At 41.3% G+C, this 17,852-nt stretch overlaps 1 protein-coding gene across 6 annotated transcripts in view; it reads right to left on the reverse strand.

The window, feature by feature from the left end:
* The window catches only part of VPS13C (vacuolar protein sorting 13 homolog C), a 773,393-nt gene that overhangs the window by 750,384 nt on the left and 5,157 nt on the right, over positions 1-17,852 (reverse strand). For all 6 annotated transcript variants that reach the window (XM_056572804.1, XM_056572802.1, XM_056572807.1 and 3 more), the window contains exon 2: positions 8,592-8,635. In XM_056572804.1, the coding sequence (XP_056428779.1) occupies positions 8,592-8,635 (44 nt within the window). The remainder of the gene's footprint in view (positions 1-8,591; positions 8,636-17,852) is intronic.

The raw sequence follows: 17,852 nt of genomic DNA on the forward strand, positions 1-17,852 counted from the left end.
CCTACGTCATGGACCCACTTAATGAATGACAGGACTGCATGCAGGTCCAGAGCTGCTGTGCTCGCCCCAGCCCCCTCACTCTGCTTGTGTTTACTTCACTTCATTCCCTGGGCTCCCACTGCAATCACTGTCTCCTGTCTGCCAAGTCTTTCTTCTGTCTGAGGAGGAGGGGGGAGGGGCGGTAGCACAGTGCTGGCTGTGACTGTGAGCAGGAGAAAGGTCTACAAAGAATATGTTGACTAAAGGGAGATTTTTTTTTTTTTTTTAATTAAGTGTACCTGCATGTATATATGTGTGTGTGTGTGTGTGTGTGTGTGTGTGTGTGTGTGTGTGTGTGTATATATATATATATGTATGTGTGGATATATATGTATGTGTGTCTATGTAATGTGCGTGTGTATGAATATATGAAATTGGTGTGAGTGTGTGTGTATCTATACAAAGCGTGTGTATGTAATACAGGGGGACTACTGTAGAATGGGGGAACTGCTACTATATACAGGCTTTTTGGTGGGAGTTGTAGTTTTGCAACAGGTGGAGGAACACAGATTGCAGGAACACTGCTGTAAATCAGAGTTATGCCTTCAGATTTTGCAAAACTACAACTCCCAGCATGATATGTGGGCATGCTGGAAGTTGTAGTTTTGCAACAGGCAGGAGAACACAGCTTGCAGCAACACTGCTGTAAATGAGAGTGTTAGCAATAATGTGCCTCCAGCTGTTGCAAAATCACAACTCCCAGCATGCTGGGACAGCCAAATGATGTGCGTTCTGGAAAAGGCGGAGTAAGACAGATTGAAGGAACACTGCTGTTAATCAGAGTTTTAGCAATCATATGCCTCCAGCTGTTGCAAAACTACAACTCCAAGCATGCCTGGACAGTCAAAGGATGTGTGGTCATCCTGGAGCTGTAGTTTTGAAAAAGCTTTAGGCACACAGCTTTTCTGTGTGTGTGTGTATAGCATAAAACCAGAGAGGAAAGGCTTACAGATCAGAGTGATGTAGATCAGTGACTCAGAGAAAAGTGAAGCAGGGGGATTGGTTATCACAGTGAGGAGAAGAGAGGGACCTGTCCCCCTGCCTGTGGTGGACAAAATTCTCAATGAGCAATCACTGCAAGTAAATGAAGGAAATTCTGAGGGAAATAGGTCGTACACACTTAAAAATTACTTGTACATGTTCAAGATGAAGTATTGAGCAACATAGAACAGTTTTGTTTTTTTGGGTGATGTGATAGGTACGCTTTAAGGCCAAAATGGGCTTTGCCCCTAAGGGGTTAAAAAAAATTATAAAAAAAAACCCTAACCCATTAACAACACAGGACGTAAATGTACATCCTGGTGAGGTGGTACTTAACATAACCGAGAGCATCAGAGCGATGTTCGGGTCATGTTCGTCAGGTCCCGGCTGCTGATAGCAGCCAGGGACCCACCGGTAATGGGCGACATCCGCGATCGCGCGGATGTCTGCCATTAACTCCTCAGATGCCGTGATCAATACAGATCACGGCATCTGCGGAAATGCAGCATTTAATGTGGAGGATTGGATCGCCCGCAGAGCTGCCGCTCTGTAATGGCGGACGGAGGTCCCCTCACCGGCCTTCGTCTATCTCCCGGCATCTTCTGCTCTGGTCCAAGAGCAGAAGATGACCAAAAATACTGATCAGTGCTATGTCCTATGCATAGTACTGAACAGTATTCGCAATCGAATGATTTCTATAGATAGTCCCCTATGGGGACTATTCACAAGTGTAAAAACAAACGTAAAAAAGTCAAAAAAAATTGAAAAATCCCCTCCCCCAATAAAAATGTAAATTGTCAGTTTTTCCCATTTTACCCCCAAAAAGTGTAAAAAAGTTTTTTCAACAAACATTTGGTATTGCCGCATGCGTAAATAGCCGAACTATTAAAATATAATGTTAATTATCCCATACGATGAACGGTGTGAACGTAAAAAAGAAAAAAAAAGGCCAAAACTGCTGCTTTTTTATAACATTTTATTTAAAAGAATTGATAAAAAAATTTATTAAAAGTTTTATATATGCAAATGTGGTATAAAAAATTTCAGATCACGGCGCAAAAAATTAGCCCTCATACCACCGCTTATACGGAAAAATGAAAAAGTTATAGGTTAGCAAAATAGAGGGATTTTAAATGCCCTAATTTGGTTAAAAAGTTTGCGATTTTTTTTAAGCAGTATATGTAATCATGGGTATCATTTTAATCGTATTGACCTACAGCATAAAGAAAACATGTCTATTTTCCATAAAGTCTACAGCATGAAAATGAAACCTTCCAAAATTTGCAAAATTGCGGTTTTCTCATCAATTTCCCCACAAAAATTGGTATTTTTTTGGTTGCGCCATACATTTTATGGTAAAATAATTCTGATGTCATTACAAAGGAAAATTGGTCACGCAAAAAACAAGCTCTCATACTACACTGTGGATGAAAATATAAAAGAGTTATGATTTTTAGAAGGCAACGAGGAAAGAAACGTAAAAATAAAATTCCTTTAGAGTCCTTAAAGGGATACTCCCGTGGAAATTTTTTTTTTTTTTTTAAATCAACTGGTGCCAGAAAGTTAAACAGATTTGTAAATCATCTGATATGCTATCTGATATTTCACATATATTATTGTTTCATTATTTGTGTTTTGGCAACCTTTTTTCCTCCCAATGTACATTTTGTGTCTCCTTAATAATATACAGGTTTCATATATATTGTTTGCACTCAGTTTATAACTATGTTATAGGTGCTTAATAATTTATGACTTTATACCTGTTATGTTTAGCAGAGGGGGTGCCTCAACTTTTGGAACGGACAGAGTTAATCCCTTGTCATAGGATAGATGTTTTACTCACCTGTTCCATTAGAAGGCTGGGATATATTCCCCCACCCCTCTGCTTCCCACCATGCATCTGATGAAAGGTCACATGACCTGAAACGCGTCATGCCTGGCGCTGATTCCTGGAATTTTAAATGTTTGTCTATTTGAAGTCTCTCCATGTCGATGATTTTATGTGGTTCCAACAAAGGTGAAGTTTCATAATCGCTGGCATCTACCTGCTTTCTTCGTATCCTTGGAGGATTGTATTGCCGTGCGGTGACTGAGCTGACTGCGTGAGCTGACTATTTTTCTACTTTGCAGATTTGTAAATGACTTCTATTAAAAAAAAAATCTTAATCCTTCCAGTACAGGGCTGTATACTAAAGAGAAATCCAAAAAGAAATGCATTTCCTGTGAGGTCCTGACCACAGTGCTCTCTGCTGACCTCTGCTGTCCATTTTAGGAACTGTCCAGAGAAGCCTATGTTTGCTTTGGGGATTTTCTCCTTCTCTGGACAGTTCCTAAAGTGGACAGCAGAGAGCACTGTGGTCAGGACATCACAGGAAAAGCATTTCTTTTTTGGATTTCTCTTTAGTATACAGCCCATAAAAAGTACTGGAAGGATTAAGATTTTTTTAATAGAAGTGATTTACAAATCTGTTTAACTTTCTGGCACCGGTTGATTTAAAAATAAGAGTTTTCCACTGGAGTACCCCATTAACCCCTAAAGGACCCAGCCAATTTTCACTGTAGGACACGGCCATTTTTTTCACCTCTGACCTCTGTCACTTTAAACATTAATAACTCTGGGATGCTTTTACCTTTCATTCTGATTCCGAGACTGTTTTTTCGTGACATATTCTACTTTATGTTAATGGTAAAATGTTGTCGATACTTGCATCATTTCTTGGTGAAAAATTCCAAAATTTGATGAAAATTGAAAATTTAGCATTTTTTTTACTTTGAAGCTCTCTGCTTACAAGGAAAATTAATATTCCAAATAAATTATATATTGATTCACATATACAATATGTCTACTTTATGTTTCCATCATAAAGTTGACATGTTTTTACTTTTGGAAGATATCAGAGGGCTTCAAAGTATAGCAGCCATTTTAACATTTTTCACAAAATGTTAAAAATAAAAAATTTTCAGGGACCAGTTCTGTTTTGAAGTGGATTTGAAGGACCTTCTTATTACAAATACCCCACAAATTACCCCATTATAAAAACTGCACCCCTCAAAGTATTCAAAATGACATTCAAAAGGTTTGTTAACCCTTTAGGTGTTTCACAGGAATAGCAGCAAATTGAAGGAGAATATTCAAAATCTTAATTTTTTACACTGGCATGTTCTTGTAGACCCAGTTATTGAATTTTTATAAGGGGTAAAAGGAGAGAAATCTTCCTAAAATGTGTAACCCAATTTCTCTTGAGTAAGAAAATACCTCATGTGTGTATGTCAAGTGTTCGGCGGGCGCAGTAGAGGGCTCAAAAGGGAAGGAGCAACAGTGGGATTTTGGAGAGTGAGTTTTTCTGAAATGGTTTTTGGGGGGCATGTCACATTTCGGAAGCCCCTATGGTGCCAGAACAGCAAAAAAAAAAAAAAAAAAACACATACTATTTTGGAAACTACACCCCTCAAGGCACGTAACAAGGGGTCCAGTGATCCTTAACACCCCACAGGTGTTTGACGACTTTTCGTGAAAGTTGGATGTGTAAATTCTTTTATTTTTTTTCACTAAAATGCTAGTTTTCCCTCAAATTTAAAATGTTTACAAGGGGTAATAGGACAAAATGCCCCCCAAAATTTGAAACCCCATGTGGGGGAGCGCCATTGAGCTTTTGGGAAAAAAATTGTTTGGAATGGAAGTCAGGGGCCATGTGCGTTTACAAAGCCCCCCGTGGTGCCAGAACAGTGGACCCCTACACGTGTGACCCTATTTTGGAAACTACCCCCCTCACAGAATTTAATAAGGGGTGCAGTGAGTATTTACACCCCACTGGCGTTTGACAGATCTTTGGAACAGTGGGCTGTGCAAATGAAAAATTAAATTTTTCATTTTCACGGACCACTGTTTCAAAAATCTTCCAGACACCTGTGGGGCGTAAATGCTCACTGCACCCCTTATTACATTCCGTGAGGGGTGTAGCTTCCAAAATGGGGTCACATGTGGGTATTTATTTTTTTGCATTTATGTCAGAACCGCTGTAAAATCGGCCACCCCTGTGCAAATCACCAATTTAGGCCTCAAATGTACATGGTGCGCTCTCACTCCTGAGCCTTGTTGTGCGCCCGCAGAGCATTTTACGCCCACATATGGGGTATTTCCGTACTCAGGAGAAATTGTGTTACAAATTTTGGGGGGCTTTTTTTCCTTTTAACGCTTGTGAAAATAAAAAGTATGGGGCAACACCAGCATGTTAGTGTAAATTTTTTTATTTTTTTACACTAACAAGCTGGTGTGGACCCCAACTATTCCTTTTCATAAGGGGTAAAAGGAGAAAAAGCCCCCCCAAAATGTGTAGTGCAATTTCTCCCGAGTACGGAGATACCCCATATGTGGCCCTAAACTGTTTCCTTGAAATACGACAGGGCTCTGAAGTGAGAGAGCACCATGTGCATTTGAGGACTAAATTAGGGATTGCATAGGGGTATTCTACGCCAGTGATTCCCAAACAGGGTGCCTCCAGCTGTTGCTAAATTCCCGGCATGCCTGGACAGTCAGCGGCTGTCCGGAAATGCTGGGAGGAGTTGTTTTGCAACAGCTGGAGGTTCCGTTTTGGAAACACTGCCATACAATACGTTTTTCATTTTTATTGGGGGGGGGGGGGACAGTATAAGGGGGTGTATATGTAGTGTTTTACTCTTTATTTTGTGTTAGTGTAGTGTAGTGTTTTTAGGGTACATTTGCACTGGCGTGTTACGGTGAGTTTCCCGCTAGGAGTTTGAGCTGCGGTGAAAAATTTGCCGCAGCTCATACTTGAAGCAGGAAACTTACTGTAAGCCTGCCCGTGTGAATGTACCCTGTACGTTCACATGGGGGGGCAAACCTCCAGCTGTTTCAAAACTACAACTCCCAGCATGTACTGACAGACCGTGCATGCTGGGAGTTGTACTAACAGCTGGAGACACACTGGTTGGAAAACCTTCAATTAGGTTCTGTTACCTAACTCAGTATTTTCCAACCAGAGTGCCTCCAGCTGTTGCAAAACTACAACTCCCAGCTTGTACTGATCGCCGAAGGGCATGCTGGGAGATGTAGTTATGCAATAGTTGGAGGTACGCAACTACAACTCCCAGCATGCCAAGACAGCTGTTTGCTGTTTGGACATGCTGGGATTTGCAGTTTTGCAACATCTGGAGGGCTACAGTTTTAGAGAACACTGCAAACTGTACCCTCCAGATGTTGCTAGGCAACTCACCGGCTTCCGTCGGATCCAGCTGCACGTCATCGCCACCCGCCGATCTCCGTCGCCCGCCCGGATCGGTAAGTGGATCTTCAGCGCCGGTCCCCCGTCGTGCCCCACCTATTGTGGGTGGGCATGACAGGGAAAACGAAAGTTAACCCCCCCGTCCCCGATCTGCTATTGGTGGTCGCGTCTAGACCACCAATAGCAGGGATAGGAGGGGTGGCACCCCTGCCACCTCACTCCTATCCCTTCAGGGGGATCATGGGTGTCTTAGACAACCGCGATCCCCCTTATATTCCGGGTCACTATAGACCCGTAATGACCCGGAATTGCGCAAATCTCAAGTGTGAATTCACTTGACCCCCCCCCCCCCTGGGCTTTTGCACGGGATGCCTGCTGAACGATTCCCCCCCCCCATGTCGGCGATCGCGGCAAATTGCAAGTGAATTCACACTTGCGATTTGCGCGATCCCAGCCCAGCCCATGGGTCCTTAAGTACCAGGTTGTCATGACGTACGCGTACGTCAAGGATCCTTAAGGGGTTAAGGCCCAAATGGTCTGAGTCCCTAACTGGTTAATATGTGTGTATATGGGTTCTATGAGTGCTCATTTTTTGCACTGTGAACTCTAGTTTTTATTGGTACCCTACTGATCAGATGTATTGATCACTTTGTACTTCATTTTTTCTGGGATATGACGCGATAAAAAAAAATTGATTTGCAATTCTGGGGTTTGGAGCTTTTTAACATTTAGGTCATTCATCATATGGGATAAAGGGGGGTCGATTTAAAATTTTAATATGGAAGTTTTCCCAACTTCTTTTAAGAGATGTCCCCAGAAGAGGTGCGGCGTCTGGGCTACCAATGCAACACTTGCTCAAATTCAGTGCTATGTATCCATGAGTGTTTTTTGCGTTTACCGCTTGTTGTATTTTTGGCATTTAATAATGTCACTTCTGAATTTTCCATGACACTGAAATTTCCCCAATGTGGCCCTAATCTATTAACTGGATCAGTCTTTGACTTTCAAGGCACAATTTCAGCAGGAAGGCTTGAGGTTTTAATAATTTTAGGAATGACTAAACCCTAACCCTTAATATATTCATATGAATCTAGAGCAGGGTAAAGCTTTAGCAAACTGACATTGACTGTGCATGGACAATGTTGTCAGTGAAGCTGCCGCTAAAGTCAGCAAGCTTGACACGCATGCGCTGAAATTCAGCAGAGCTTGGAGAGATCTGCCTGTCAATCAAAGAAGGGAAGGGCAGAATAGGAAAGTGGGGAGAGGCGTTACAGCATGGGGCTCTTCAGGACATTTGCCACTGCATGCTGGGTATAAAGAATGCTTATTCAGGTAAATGCAGCCACCTGTAAAAAAAAATATGACTATTAAACTCATTGTACTAATCGCTATCTAAGGTCAGCACTTTAATATACGTTTGGCAGGTGACAGATTCACTTTTAAGTCTCTGTCAGCAGTTTCATCCCAGATCAGACAAGGAATGATCTCTGGATGGATCAGAAAGCAAGCCAAGAAAACTTTCCCATGCTGATGAATAGGGGTCTGGGCCAGTCTATTGCCTCTATGTCCATGGAGCTTGCTGAAAAGAATCTCTCTAAATGTTGTTAAAACAACTCAGGCAAGATGGCTACCCACATTATGTCCTAAAAAAATCAAATAAAAATTACAGTCAGGAAATAATATCACACTGGAAAAATAAATAAATAATCAGTATCTGGTTTAACAACTAGTTTTTAAAAATAGAAATTGTGGTGTGGGGGGGTGTCTGGGAGGGGCCCAACCGGTATTGCGGTATGGGAAAAATTCATATTGTGAAGGAAAAAAGAATTCAGTATTCGGTATGAACCGGTATACCGCCCAGCACTAAGATGCCATAACACTGTGATCAGTGGAGATCAAAAATCTTGATCAACACAGCCGCTACATTCTGTGGTTGCCAAAGTCAGACCATTGGAAATTATTAAGTAATGGTATTTATTAATGAATGGTGTAAAGCTATGCTCACACGCTAGAATTTCTGCATATAATTCTGCATGAATTAATAGCCAATACACTTCAATGGGATTTCACTGTCTTCTACATATAGCAGAATTTCCGCTACAGGAATTCCAATTAAGTGAATTTGCTATAAATTTATGCAGAATTTTCTTTAGAAATTCTGCTGTGTGAACATAGCCAAAGACTTGGAAACAAACACAAGTGCATATTTGCCTATAAACGGAAAATTGCCGTAGCTGTTTGGACTAAAAGGTTAAAATATACTTAAAAAATAAATATAAAAACAAATGGAACATACTGTATGTGTGCATCAGTGATCAAAATACTCACCAGGGCATTTTCACGAATCTTCAAGTTTTCAAGTGAAACATTTCCTTGAGAAGAAAAATAAAAAAGAAATCAATTAAAAATAACAACCTAAAGCTTAGAAAAGAGCATAATAAATTAACATTAGGCTATGTTCACATGACAAATTTTTCACATACTTCACGACAGAATAAGTATAAAAACTGTTTTGCAACTATACTAAGATTTGTTTTACGCATCATGTGCACATAATATTATATTGGATTGGGATGGCTGTCCTCCAGTGACACCATGGAAAATTTAGGCAAGCTGTTAAAGCACAACTGTCACCAAGGATATAAATTGTATGAAAGTGCGCACACAGTGTACTAGAGCTTCATAAGCATTTTCTCAGCATAGCTTTATAAATTAATTAGGCTGTTCTATACTTCCCAAAAAAAAACAACTTCTTCATAATCCCTCCGGAAGTCAGACCCACAGTCGGGAGGCAAAGCCCGGGGTCGGCCCTGCTCCGGGGCCGCACTGCATCTGCTTACGTTGCATTGTTGATTGACAGCAGAGCTACACCGGGTGGTCACAGGCAGGCAAGCACTGTGTTTCAATCAACTGCGTGACCTAGAGAGTACAGCACAGCACAGTGGCTGATAATTCATGTGGGAGCGCTCTCGGGTCACATATGATTTGGGGGGGGGGGGGGGGGATACTGTTAAATACCGTGGAACTGCCATAACTTACAAAAATACCGCAATGCATATTTTTGGTCATAGCGACCAGCACTAATACACGGTCATTGCAATGTTGGCAACCCTGAAATTTTTCAAGACAATTAAGTATTTCTCACACAAAAGAATTGCAACAACACAGGTTTTGCTATACACATGTTAATTCCTTTTGTGTGTATTGGAATGAACCAAAAAAAATGGAGGGAAAAAAAAAAAGCTACTTGGACCTAATGTCACACCAAACTCCAAAAAATGGGCTTGACAAAATTATTGGCACCCTTAACTTAATATTTGGTTGCACACCCTTTGGAAAAAATAACTGAAATCAGTTGCTTCCTATAACCATCAATAAGCTTCTTACACCTCTCAGCCGGAATGTTGGACCACTCTTCCTTTGCAAACTGCTCCAGGCCTTTCTTATTGGAAGGGCGCCTTTTCCCAACAGCAATTTTAAGATCTCTCCACAGGTGTTCAATGGGATTTAGATCTGGACTCATTGCTGGCCACTTCAGAACTCTCCAGCACTTTGTTGCCATCCATTTCTGGGTGCTTTTTGACGTATGTTTGGGGTCATTGTCCTCTTGGACGCAAACCCAGCTTTCTGACACTGGGCTGTACAGTGCAACCCAAAATCCGTTGGTAATCCTCAGATTTCATGATGCCTTGCACACATTCAAGGCCCCCAGTGCAAGAGGAAGGAAAATAAGCCCAAAACATAATTGAACCTCCACCATATTTCACTGTAGGTACTGTGTTCTTTTCTTTGTAGGCCTCATTCCATTTTCGGTCAACAGTAGAATGATGTGTTTTACCAAAAAGCTCTATCTTGGTCTCATCTGTCCACAAGACATTTTCAAAGAAGGATTTTAGCTTACTCAAGTTCATTTTGGCAAAATGTAGTCTTACTTTTATATGTCTCTGTGTCAGCAGTGGGATCCTCCTGGGTCTCCTGCCATAGCGTTTCATTTTATTTAAATGTTGACTGATAGTTTGCGCTGACACTGATGCTCCCTGAGTCTGCGGGACAGCTTGATCATTGGAACTTGTTTGGGGCTGCTTATACACCATCCGGACTCTCCTGCGTTGACACCTTTCATCAATTTTTCTCTTCCGTCCACTCCCAGGGAGATTAGCTACAGTGCCATGGGTTGCAAACTTCTTGATGATGTTGCGCACTGTGGACAAAGGCAAATCTAGGTCTCTGGAGATGGACTTGTAACCTTGAGATTGTGGATAAGTTTCCACAATTTTGGTTCTCAAGTCTTCAGACAGTTCACTTCTCTTTCTGTTGTCCATGCTTAGTGTAGCACACACAGACACACAATACAAAGACTAAGTGAACTTCTCTCCTTTTTATCTGCTTTCAGGTGTGATTTTTATATTGCCCACACCTGTTACTTGCCCCAGGTGAGTTTAAAGGAGCACCACATGCTTGAAACAATCTTACTTTTCAAATCTTTTGAAAGGGTGCCAATAATTGTGTCCAGTTCATTTTTGGAGTTGGGTGTGACATTATGTTGAATTAGCTTTTTTCCCCTCCTTTTTTTGGTTTAGTTCCAATACACACAAAGGGAATAAACATGTGTATAGCAAAACGTGTTACTGCAATCCTTTTCTGTGAGAAATACTTCATTTTCTAGAAAAATTTCAGGGGTGCCAACATTTACGACCATGACTGTTTGAAAAAAATGTATATTATATATATTTAAACCCCTTAACCCCTTGGGGACCGAGCCCATTATGACCCTAAGGACCAGAGCGTTTTTTGAACATCTGACCACTGTCACTTTAAACATTAGTAACTCTGGGATGCTTTTACTTATCATTCTGATTCGGAGAGTGTTTTTTCGTGACATATTCTACTTTAACATAGTGGTAAATTATTGTGGTAACTTGCATCCTTTCTTGGTGAAAAATCCCAAAATTTGATGAAAAATTTGAAAATTTAGCATTTTCCTAACTTTGAAGCTCTCTGCTTGTAAGAAAAATGGATATTCCAAAATAATTTTTTTTAATTCACATATACAATATGTCTACTTTATGTTTGCATCATAAAATTGACGTGCTTTTACTTTTGGGAGACATCTGAGGGCTTCAAAGTTCAGCAGCAATTTTCCCATTTTTCACAAAATTTTCAAACTCACTATTTTTAAGGGACCAGTTCAGCTTTGAAGTGGATTTGAAGGGTCTTCATATTAGAAATATGCCATAAAAGACCCCATTATAAAAACTGCACCCCCAAAGTATTCAAAATGACATTCAGTCAGTGTTTTAACCCTTTAGGTGTTTCACAGGAATAGCAGGAAAGTGAAGGAGGAAATTCACAATCTTCATTTTTTACACTCGCATGTTCTTATAGACCCAATTTTTGCATTTTTACAAGGGGTAAAAGGAGAAAATTTTAACTTGTATTTGTAGCCCAATTTCTCTCGAGTAAGCACATACCTCATATGTCTATGTAAAGTGTTCGGCGGGCACAGTAGAGGGCTCAGAAGGGAAGGAGCGTCAAGGGGATTTTGGAGAGTATGTTTTTCTGAAATGGTTTGGGGGGGGGGGGGGCATGTCGCATTTAGGAAGCCCCTATGGTGTCAGGACAGCAAAAAAAAACACCCATGGCTTACCATTTTGGAAACTAGACCCCTTGAGGAACGTAACAAGGAATTAAGTGAGCCTTAATACCCCACAGGGGTTTCACGACTTTTGCATATGTAAAAAAAATATATATTTTTTTTTTCACTAAAATGTTGGTTTTCCCCCAAATTTCACATTTTTGCAAGGGTTAATAGCAGAAAAGACCCCCCCAAAATTTGTAACCCCATCTCTTCTGAGCATGGAAGTACCCCATAAAAGGACCTGAAGTGCACTGCCGACGAACTACAATGCTCAGAAGAAGGAGTCATATTTGGCTTTTTGAGAGCAAATTTTGCTCAGGGGGCGTGTCGCATTTAGGAAGCCCCTATGGTGCCAGAACAGGAAAACATACCCACATGCCATACCATTTTGGAAACTAGACCCCTTGAGGAACGTAACATGGAATAAAGTGAGCCTTAATACCCCACAGGGGTTTCACGACTTTTGCATATGCCACCCCTGTGCAAATCACCTCAAATGTACATGGTGCACTCTCCCTTCTGGGCCTTGTTGTGCGCCCCCAGAGCACTTTGCGCCCACATATGGGGTATCTCCGTACTCAGGAGAAATTGCGTTACAAATTTTGGGGGGCTTTTTTCCCTTTTACCGCTTGTCAAAATGAAAAGTAAAGGCAACACCAGCATGTTAGTGTAAAAAATTAGATTTTTTTACACTAATGTGCTGGTGTAGACCCCAACTTCACCTTTTCATAAGGGGTTAAAGGAGAAAAAGCCCCCCAAAATTTGTTATGCAATTTCTCCCGAGTACGGAGATACCCCATATTTGGCCCTAAACTGTTGCCTTGAAATACGACAGGGCTCCAAAGTGAGAGCGCTGTGCGCATTTGAGGCCTAAATTAGTGATTTGCAGAGGGGTGGACATAGGGGTATTCTACGCCAGTGATTCCCAAACAGGGTGCCTCCAGCTGTTGCAAAACTCCCAGCATGCTTGGACAGTCAATGGCTGTCCGACAATACTGGGAGTTTTTGTTTTGCAACAGCTGGAGGCTCCATTTTGGAAACAGTGGCGTACCAGACATTTTTCATTTTTATTGGGGAGGGGAGGCGGGGCTGTGTAGGGGTATGTGTATATGTAGTGTTTTTTACTTTTTATTTTGTGTTAGTGTAGTGTAGTGTAGTGTTTTTAGGGTACTGTAGCCCTCCAGCTGTTGCAAAACTACAACTCTCAGCATGTATGGTCTATCAGTGCATGCTGGGAGTTATAGTTTTGCAACAGTACAGGGTATACTCACACGGGCGGGGGATTACAGCGAGTTTCCCGCTGGAGTTTGAGCTGCCGCGCTAAATTTGCTGCATCTCAAGCTTGCAGCCGGATACTCGCTGTAAGCCCCTGCCCATGTGAGTGTACCCTGTACTGTTGCTAAACTATAACTCCCAGCATGCACTGATAGACCATACATGCTGAGAGTTGTAGTTTTGCAATAGCTGGAGGGCTACAGTTTTGAGACCACTGGTATAATGGTCTTCAGTCTGTGCTCTTCCAGATGTTGCAAAACTACAACTCCCAGCCAAAACTGCCCAGGCATGCTGGGAGTTTTAGTTCTGCAACATCTGAAGGGCCAGATGTTAGAGAACTACAACTCCCAGCATGGCTGGGCAGGCTGAGATGTGTAGTTTTGCAACATCTGGAAGAGCACAGATTGAAGACCATTATACAGTGGTCTTCAAACTGAGGCCCTCCAGATGTTGCAAAACTAAGGCTGCCTAGGCATGCTGGGAGTTATAGTTTTCAAACTGTTAGCAGCAACAGTGAAGATCACCGGATCTTCACTGTTGCTACTAACAACGCCGCCCACGTCCACTTACCCACCAACGATCCACTGCCGCAGACGCTCCTGGTCCTCTGCTCTTCCGGTCCTCGCCGCCGCCGCTGCTCCTCCTCAGGTACCGCACGTCCCCGCCGCCATCTTCTTTCTTCACCTGGTCTCCCCGCACGCCTAGGGGCGGGGAGACCAGGGGAAGTTAACCCTGACCCCGGCCTGAGACCTGTGATAGGCCGATCACAAGAGACGGCCTATCACAGGTGATAAGAGCGGGGTGGCAGGGTGCCACCTCGCTCCTATCAGTTAGGATGATCGGGGTAGTCTATGACAACCCCGATTATCGCCATTTTCCCGGCTGATCGGGTCACAATAGACCCGATCAGGCCGAAATCGCCGCAAATCGATTTCACAGGCGGTTTGCGGCGATCTCAGGACCCCCCTCGGCGATGTCAGGGGATGCCTGCGGTATGATTACAGCAGGCATCCCCCATCAGATCACTGCCAGCGCACGGCAGTGATGTTTTTGCCATAACGGTAGGGTACCTCATGTGTCCTTAACTACTGGACATTCATGACGTTCCCGAACGTCATGTGTCCCTAACAGGTTAAAGGGTGTACGCCGGTGGAAAACTTATTTTTTTTTTTTTTTAAATCAACTGGTGCCAGAAAGTTAAACAGATTTGGAAATTACTTCTATTAAAAAATCTTAATCCTTCCAGTACTTATTAGTTGCTGAATACTACAGAGGAAATGGTTTTCTTTCTGCTGAGAGATGTCAGCAGAGAGCACTGTGGTCATGAAGTGAGCAGAGAGCTCTGTGTTCCAAAAAGAAAAGAATTTCCTCTGTAGTATTCAGCAGCTAATAAGTACCGGAAGGATTAAGATTTTTTTAATACAAGTAATTTGCAAATCTGTTTAACTTTCTGGCACCAGTTGACTTAAAAAAAAAAAAAAGTTTTCCACCGGAGTAGACTCAGCCCTTCTTTTGCAATTCTGACCACTAACACTTTATGCATTAATAACTCTGAGATACTTTTACCATTTATTATGAGACTGTTTTTTCGTGACTTATTCTACTTTTACATAGTGGTAAATTTTCGTCGTTGCTTGCATCCTTTCTTCTAATCCCAAAATTTCATGAAAATTTAGCATTTTTCTAACTTTGAAACTCTCTGCTTGTAAGGAAAATAGATATTCCAAATAAATTATATATTGATTCACATATGCAATCTCTCTACTTTATGTTTGCATCATAAAGTTGACATGTTTTTACTTTTGGAAGACATCAGAGAGCTTCAAAGTTCAGCAGCAATTTTCCAATTTTTCACGAAAATTTCAAAATCTGAATTTTTCAGGGACCAGTTCAGTTTGAAGTGGATTTGAGGGGCTTTCATGCTAGAAATACCCCATAAATTACCCCATTATAAAAACTGCCCTCAAAGTATTCAAAATGACATTCAGAAAGTTTGTTAACCCTTTAGGTGTTTCACAGGAATAGCATCAAAGTGAAGGAGAAAATTCAAAATGTTCCTCTTTGTTTATTTATTTATTTTTTTAACACTCGCATGTTCTAGTAGAGCCATTTTAATTTTTACAAGGGGTAAAAGGAGAGAAATCCCCCCAACATTTTTACCCACCATTATTCTCGAGTAAGGAAATATCTCATATGTGGATGTCAAGTGCTCTGTGGGTGCTTAGAAGGGAAGGAGCGACAATGGGATTTTGGAGAGGGAATTTTAATGAAATGGTTTTTGGGGGGCATGTCGCATTTAGGAAGCCAGAACAGCAAAAAAAATAAATAAAATAAAAAACACACGGCATACTATTTTGGAAACTACACCCCTCAAGGAACATAAAAAGGGGTACAGTGAGTCTTAACACCCCACAGGTGTTTGACGACTTTTTGTTAAAGTTTGACGTGTAAATGAATAATTTAATTTTTTCCCACTAAAATGCATTTTTTCCATCCAAATTTTACAAGGGGTAATAGGAGAAAATGCCCCCAAAATTTGTAAACCCATCTCTTCTGAGTATGGAAATACCCCACGTGTGGATGTCAAGTGCACTGCGGGCGCACTACAATGCTCAGAAGAGAAGGAGTCACATTTGGCTTTTGGAAAGCAAATTTTGCTGAAATGTTTTTTGGGGAGCATGTTGAATTTAGGAAGCCCCTATGGTGCCAGAACAGCAAAAAAAAAAAAAAAAAAACACATGGCCTACTTTTTTTGAAACTACATCCCTCAAGGAACGCAACAAGCGTGCCTTAACACCCCACAGGTGCTTGATGACTTTTCCCCTTGGGGACGGAGCCCATTATGACTATAAGGACGGGAGCATGTTTTGCAAATATGACCACTGTCACTTTAAGCATTAATAACTCTGGGATGCTTTTACTTATAAATTTGATTCCGAGATTGTTTTTTCTTGACATATTCTACTTTATGTTAGTGGTAAATTTTCGTCAATACTTGCATCCTTTCTTGGTGAAAAATTCCAAAATTTCATGAAAAATTGGAAAATTTTGCATTTTTCTAACTTTGAAGCTCTCTGCTTATAAGGAACATGGATATTCCAAATAAATTATATATTGATTCACATATACAATATGTCTACTTTATGTGTGCATCATAAAATTGATGAGTTTTTACTTTTGGAAAACACCAGAGGGCTTCAAAGTTCAGCAGCAATTTTCCAATTTTTCGCAAAATTTTCAAAATCGGAATTTTTCAGGAACCAGTTCAGGTTTGAAGTGGATTTGAAGGGCCTTCCTATTAGAAATACCCCATAAATGACCCCATTATAAAAACTGCACCCCCCCAAAGTATTCAAAATGACATTCAGTAAGTGTTTTAACCCTTTAGGTGTTTCACAGGAATAGCAGCAAAGTGAAGGAGAAAATTCAAAATCTTCATTTTTTACACTCGCATGTTCTTGTAGACCCAGTTTTTGAATTTTTACAAGGGGTAAAAGGAAAAAAATCCTCTCAAAATTTGTAACCCAATTTCTCTCGAGTAAGAAAATACCTCATATGTGTATGTCAAGTGTTCGGCGGGTGCACTAGAGGGCTCAGAAGCGAAGGAGCAACAATGGGATTTAGAAGAGGGAGTTTTTCTGAAATGGTTTTTGGGGGGCATGTCCCATTTAGGAAGCCCCTATGGTGCCAGGACAGCAAAACCCCCCACATCGCACACTATTATGGAAACGACACCCCTCAAGGAACATAACAAGGGGTACGGTGAGCCTTAACACCCCACAGGTGTTTGACAACTTTTTGTTAAAGTCAGATGTGTAAATGAAAAAAAAAATTTCCACTAAAATGCTGGTTCTTCCCCAAATTTTACTTTTTTTTACAAAGGGTAATAGGAGAAAATGCCCCCCAAAATTTGTAACCCCATTTCTTCTGAGTATGGAAATACCCCATGTTTGAACGTCAAGTGCACTGCGAGCAAACTACAATGCTCAGAAGAGAAGGAGCGCCATTGAGCTTTTAGAGAGTTAATTTGTTTGAAATGGAAGTCGGGGGCCATGTGCATTTACAAAGCCCCCCGTGGTGCCAGAACAGTGGACCCCCCACATGTGACCCCATTTTGGAAACTACACCCCTCACGGAATGTAATAAGGGGTACAGTGAGCATTTACACACCACTGGCGTTTGACAGATCTTTGGAACAGTGGGCTGTGCAAACAAAAAAATTAAATTTTTCATTTTCACGGACCACTGTTCCAAAAATCTTTCAGACACTTGTGAGGCGTAAATGCTCACTGTACCCCTTGTTACATTCCGTGAGGGGTGTAGTTTCCAAAATGGGATCACATGTGGGTATTTATTTTTTTGGGTTTATGTCAGAACCGCTGTAAAATCAGCCACCCCTGTGCAAATCACCAATTTCGGCCTCAAATGTACATAGTGCGCTCTCACTCCTGAGCCTTGTTGTGCGCCCGCAGAGCAATTTACGCCTACATATGGGGTATTTCCGTACTCAGGAGAAATTGCGTTACAAATTTTGGGGGTCTTTTTTTCCTTTTACCTCTTGTGAAAATAAAAAGTAAAAGGACAACACCAGCATGTTTCTGTAGTCACTAACAGGCTGGTGTAGACCCCAACTTTTCCTTTTCATAAGGGGTAAAAGGAGAAAAAGCCCCCCAAAA

Source organism: Hyla sarda, chromosome 4 (genome assembly GCF_029499605.1).
Source record: "Hyla sarda isolate aHylSar1 chromosome 4, aHylSar1.hap1, whole genome shotgun sequence".
Taxonomy (NCBI): domain Eukaryota; kingdom Metazoa; phylum Chordata; class Amphibia; order Anura; family Hylidae; genus Hyla; species Hyla sarda.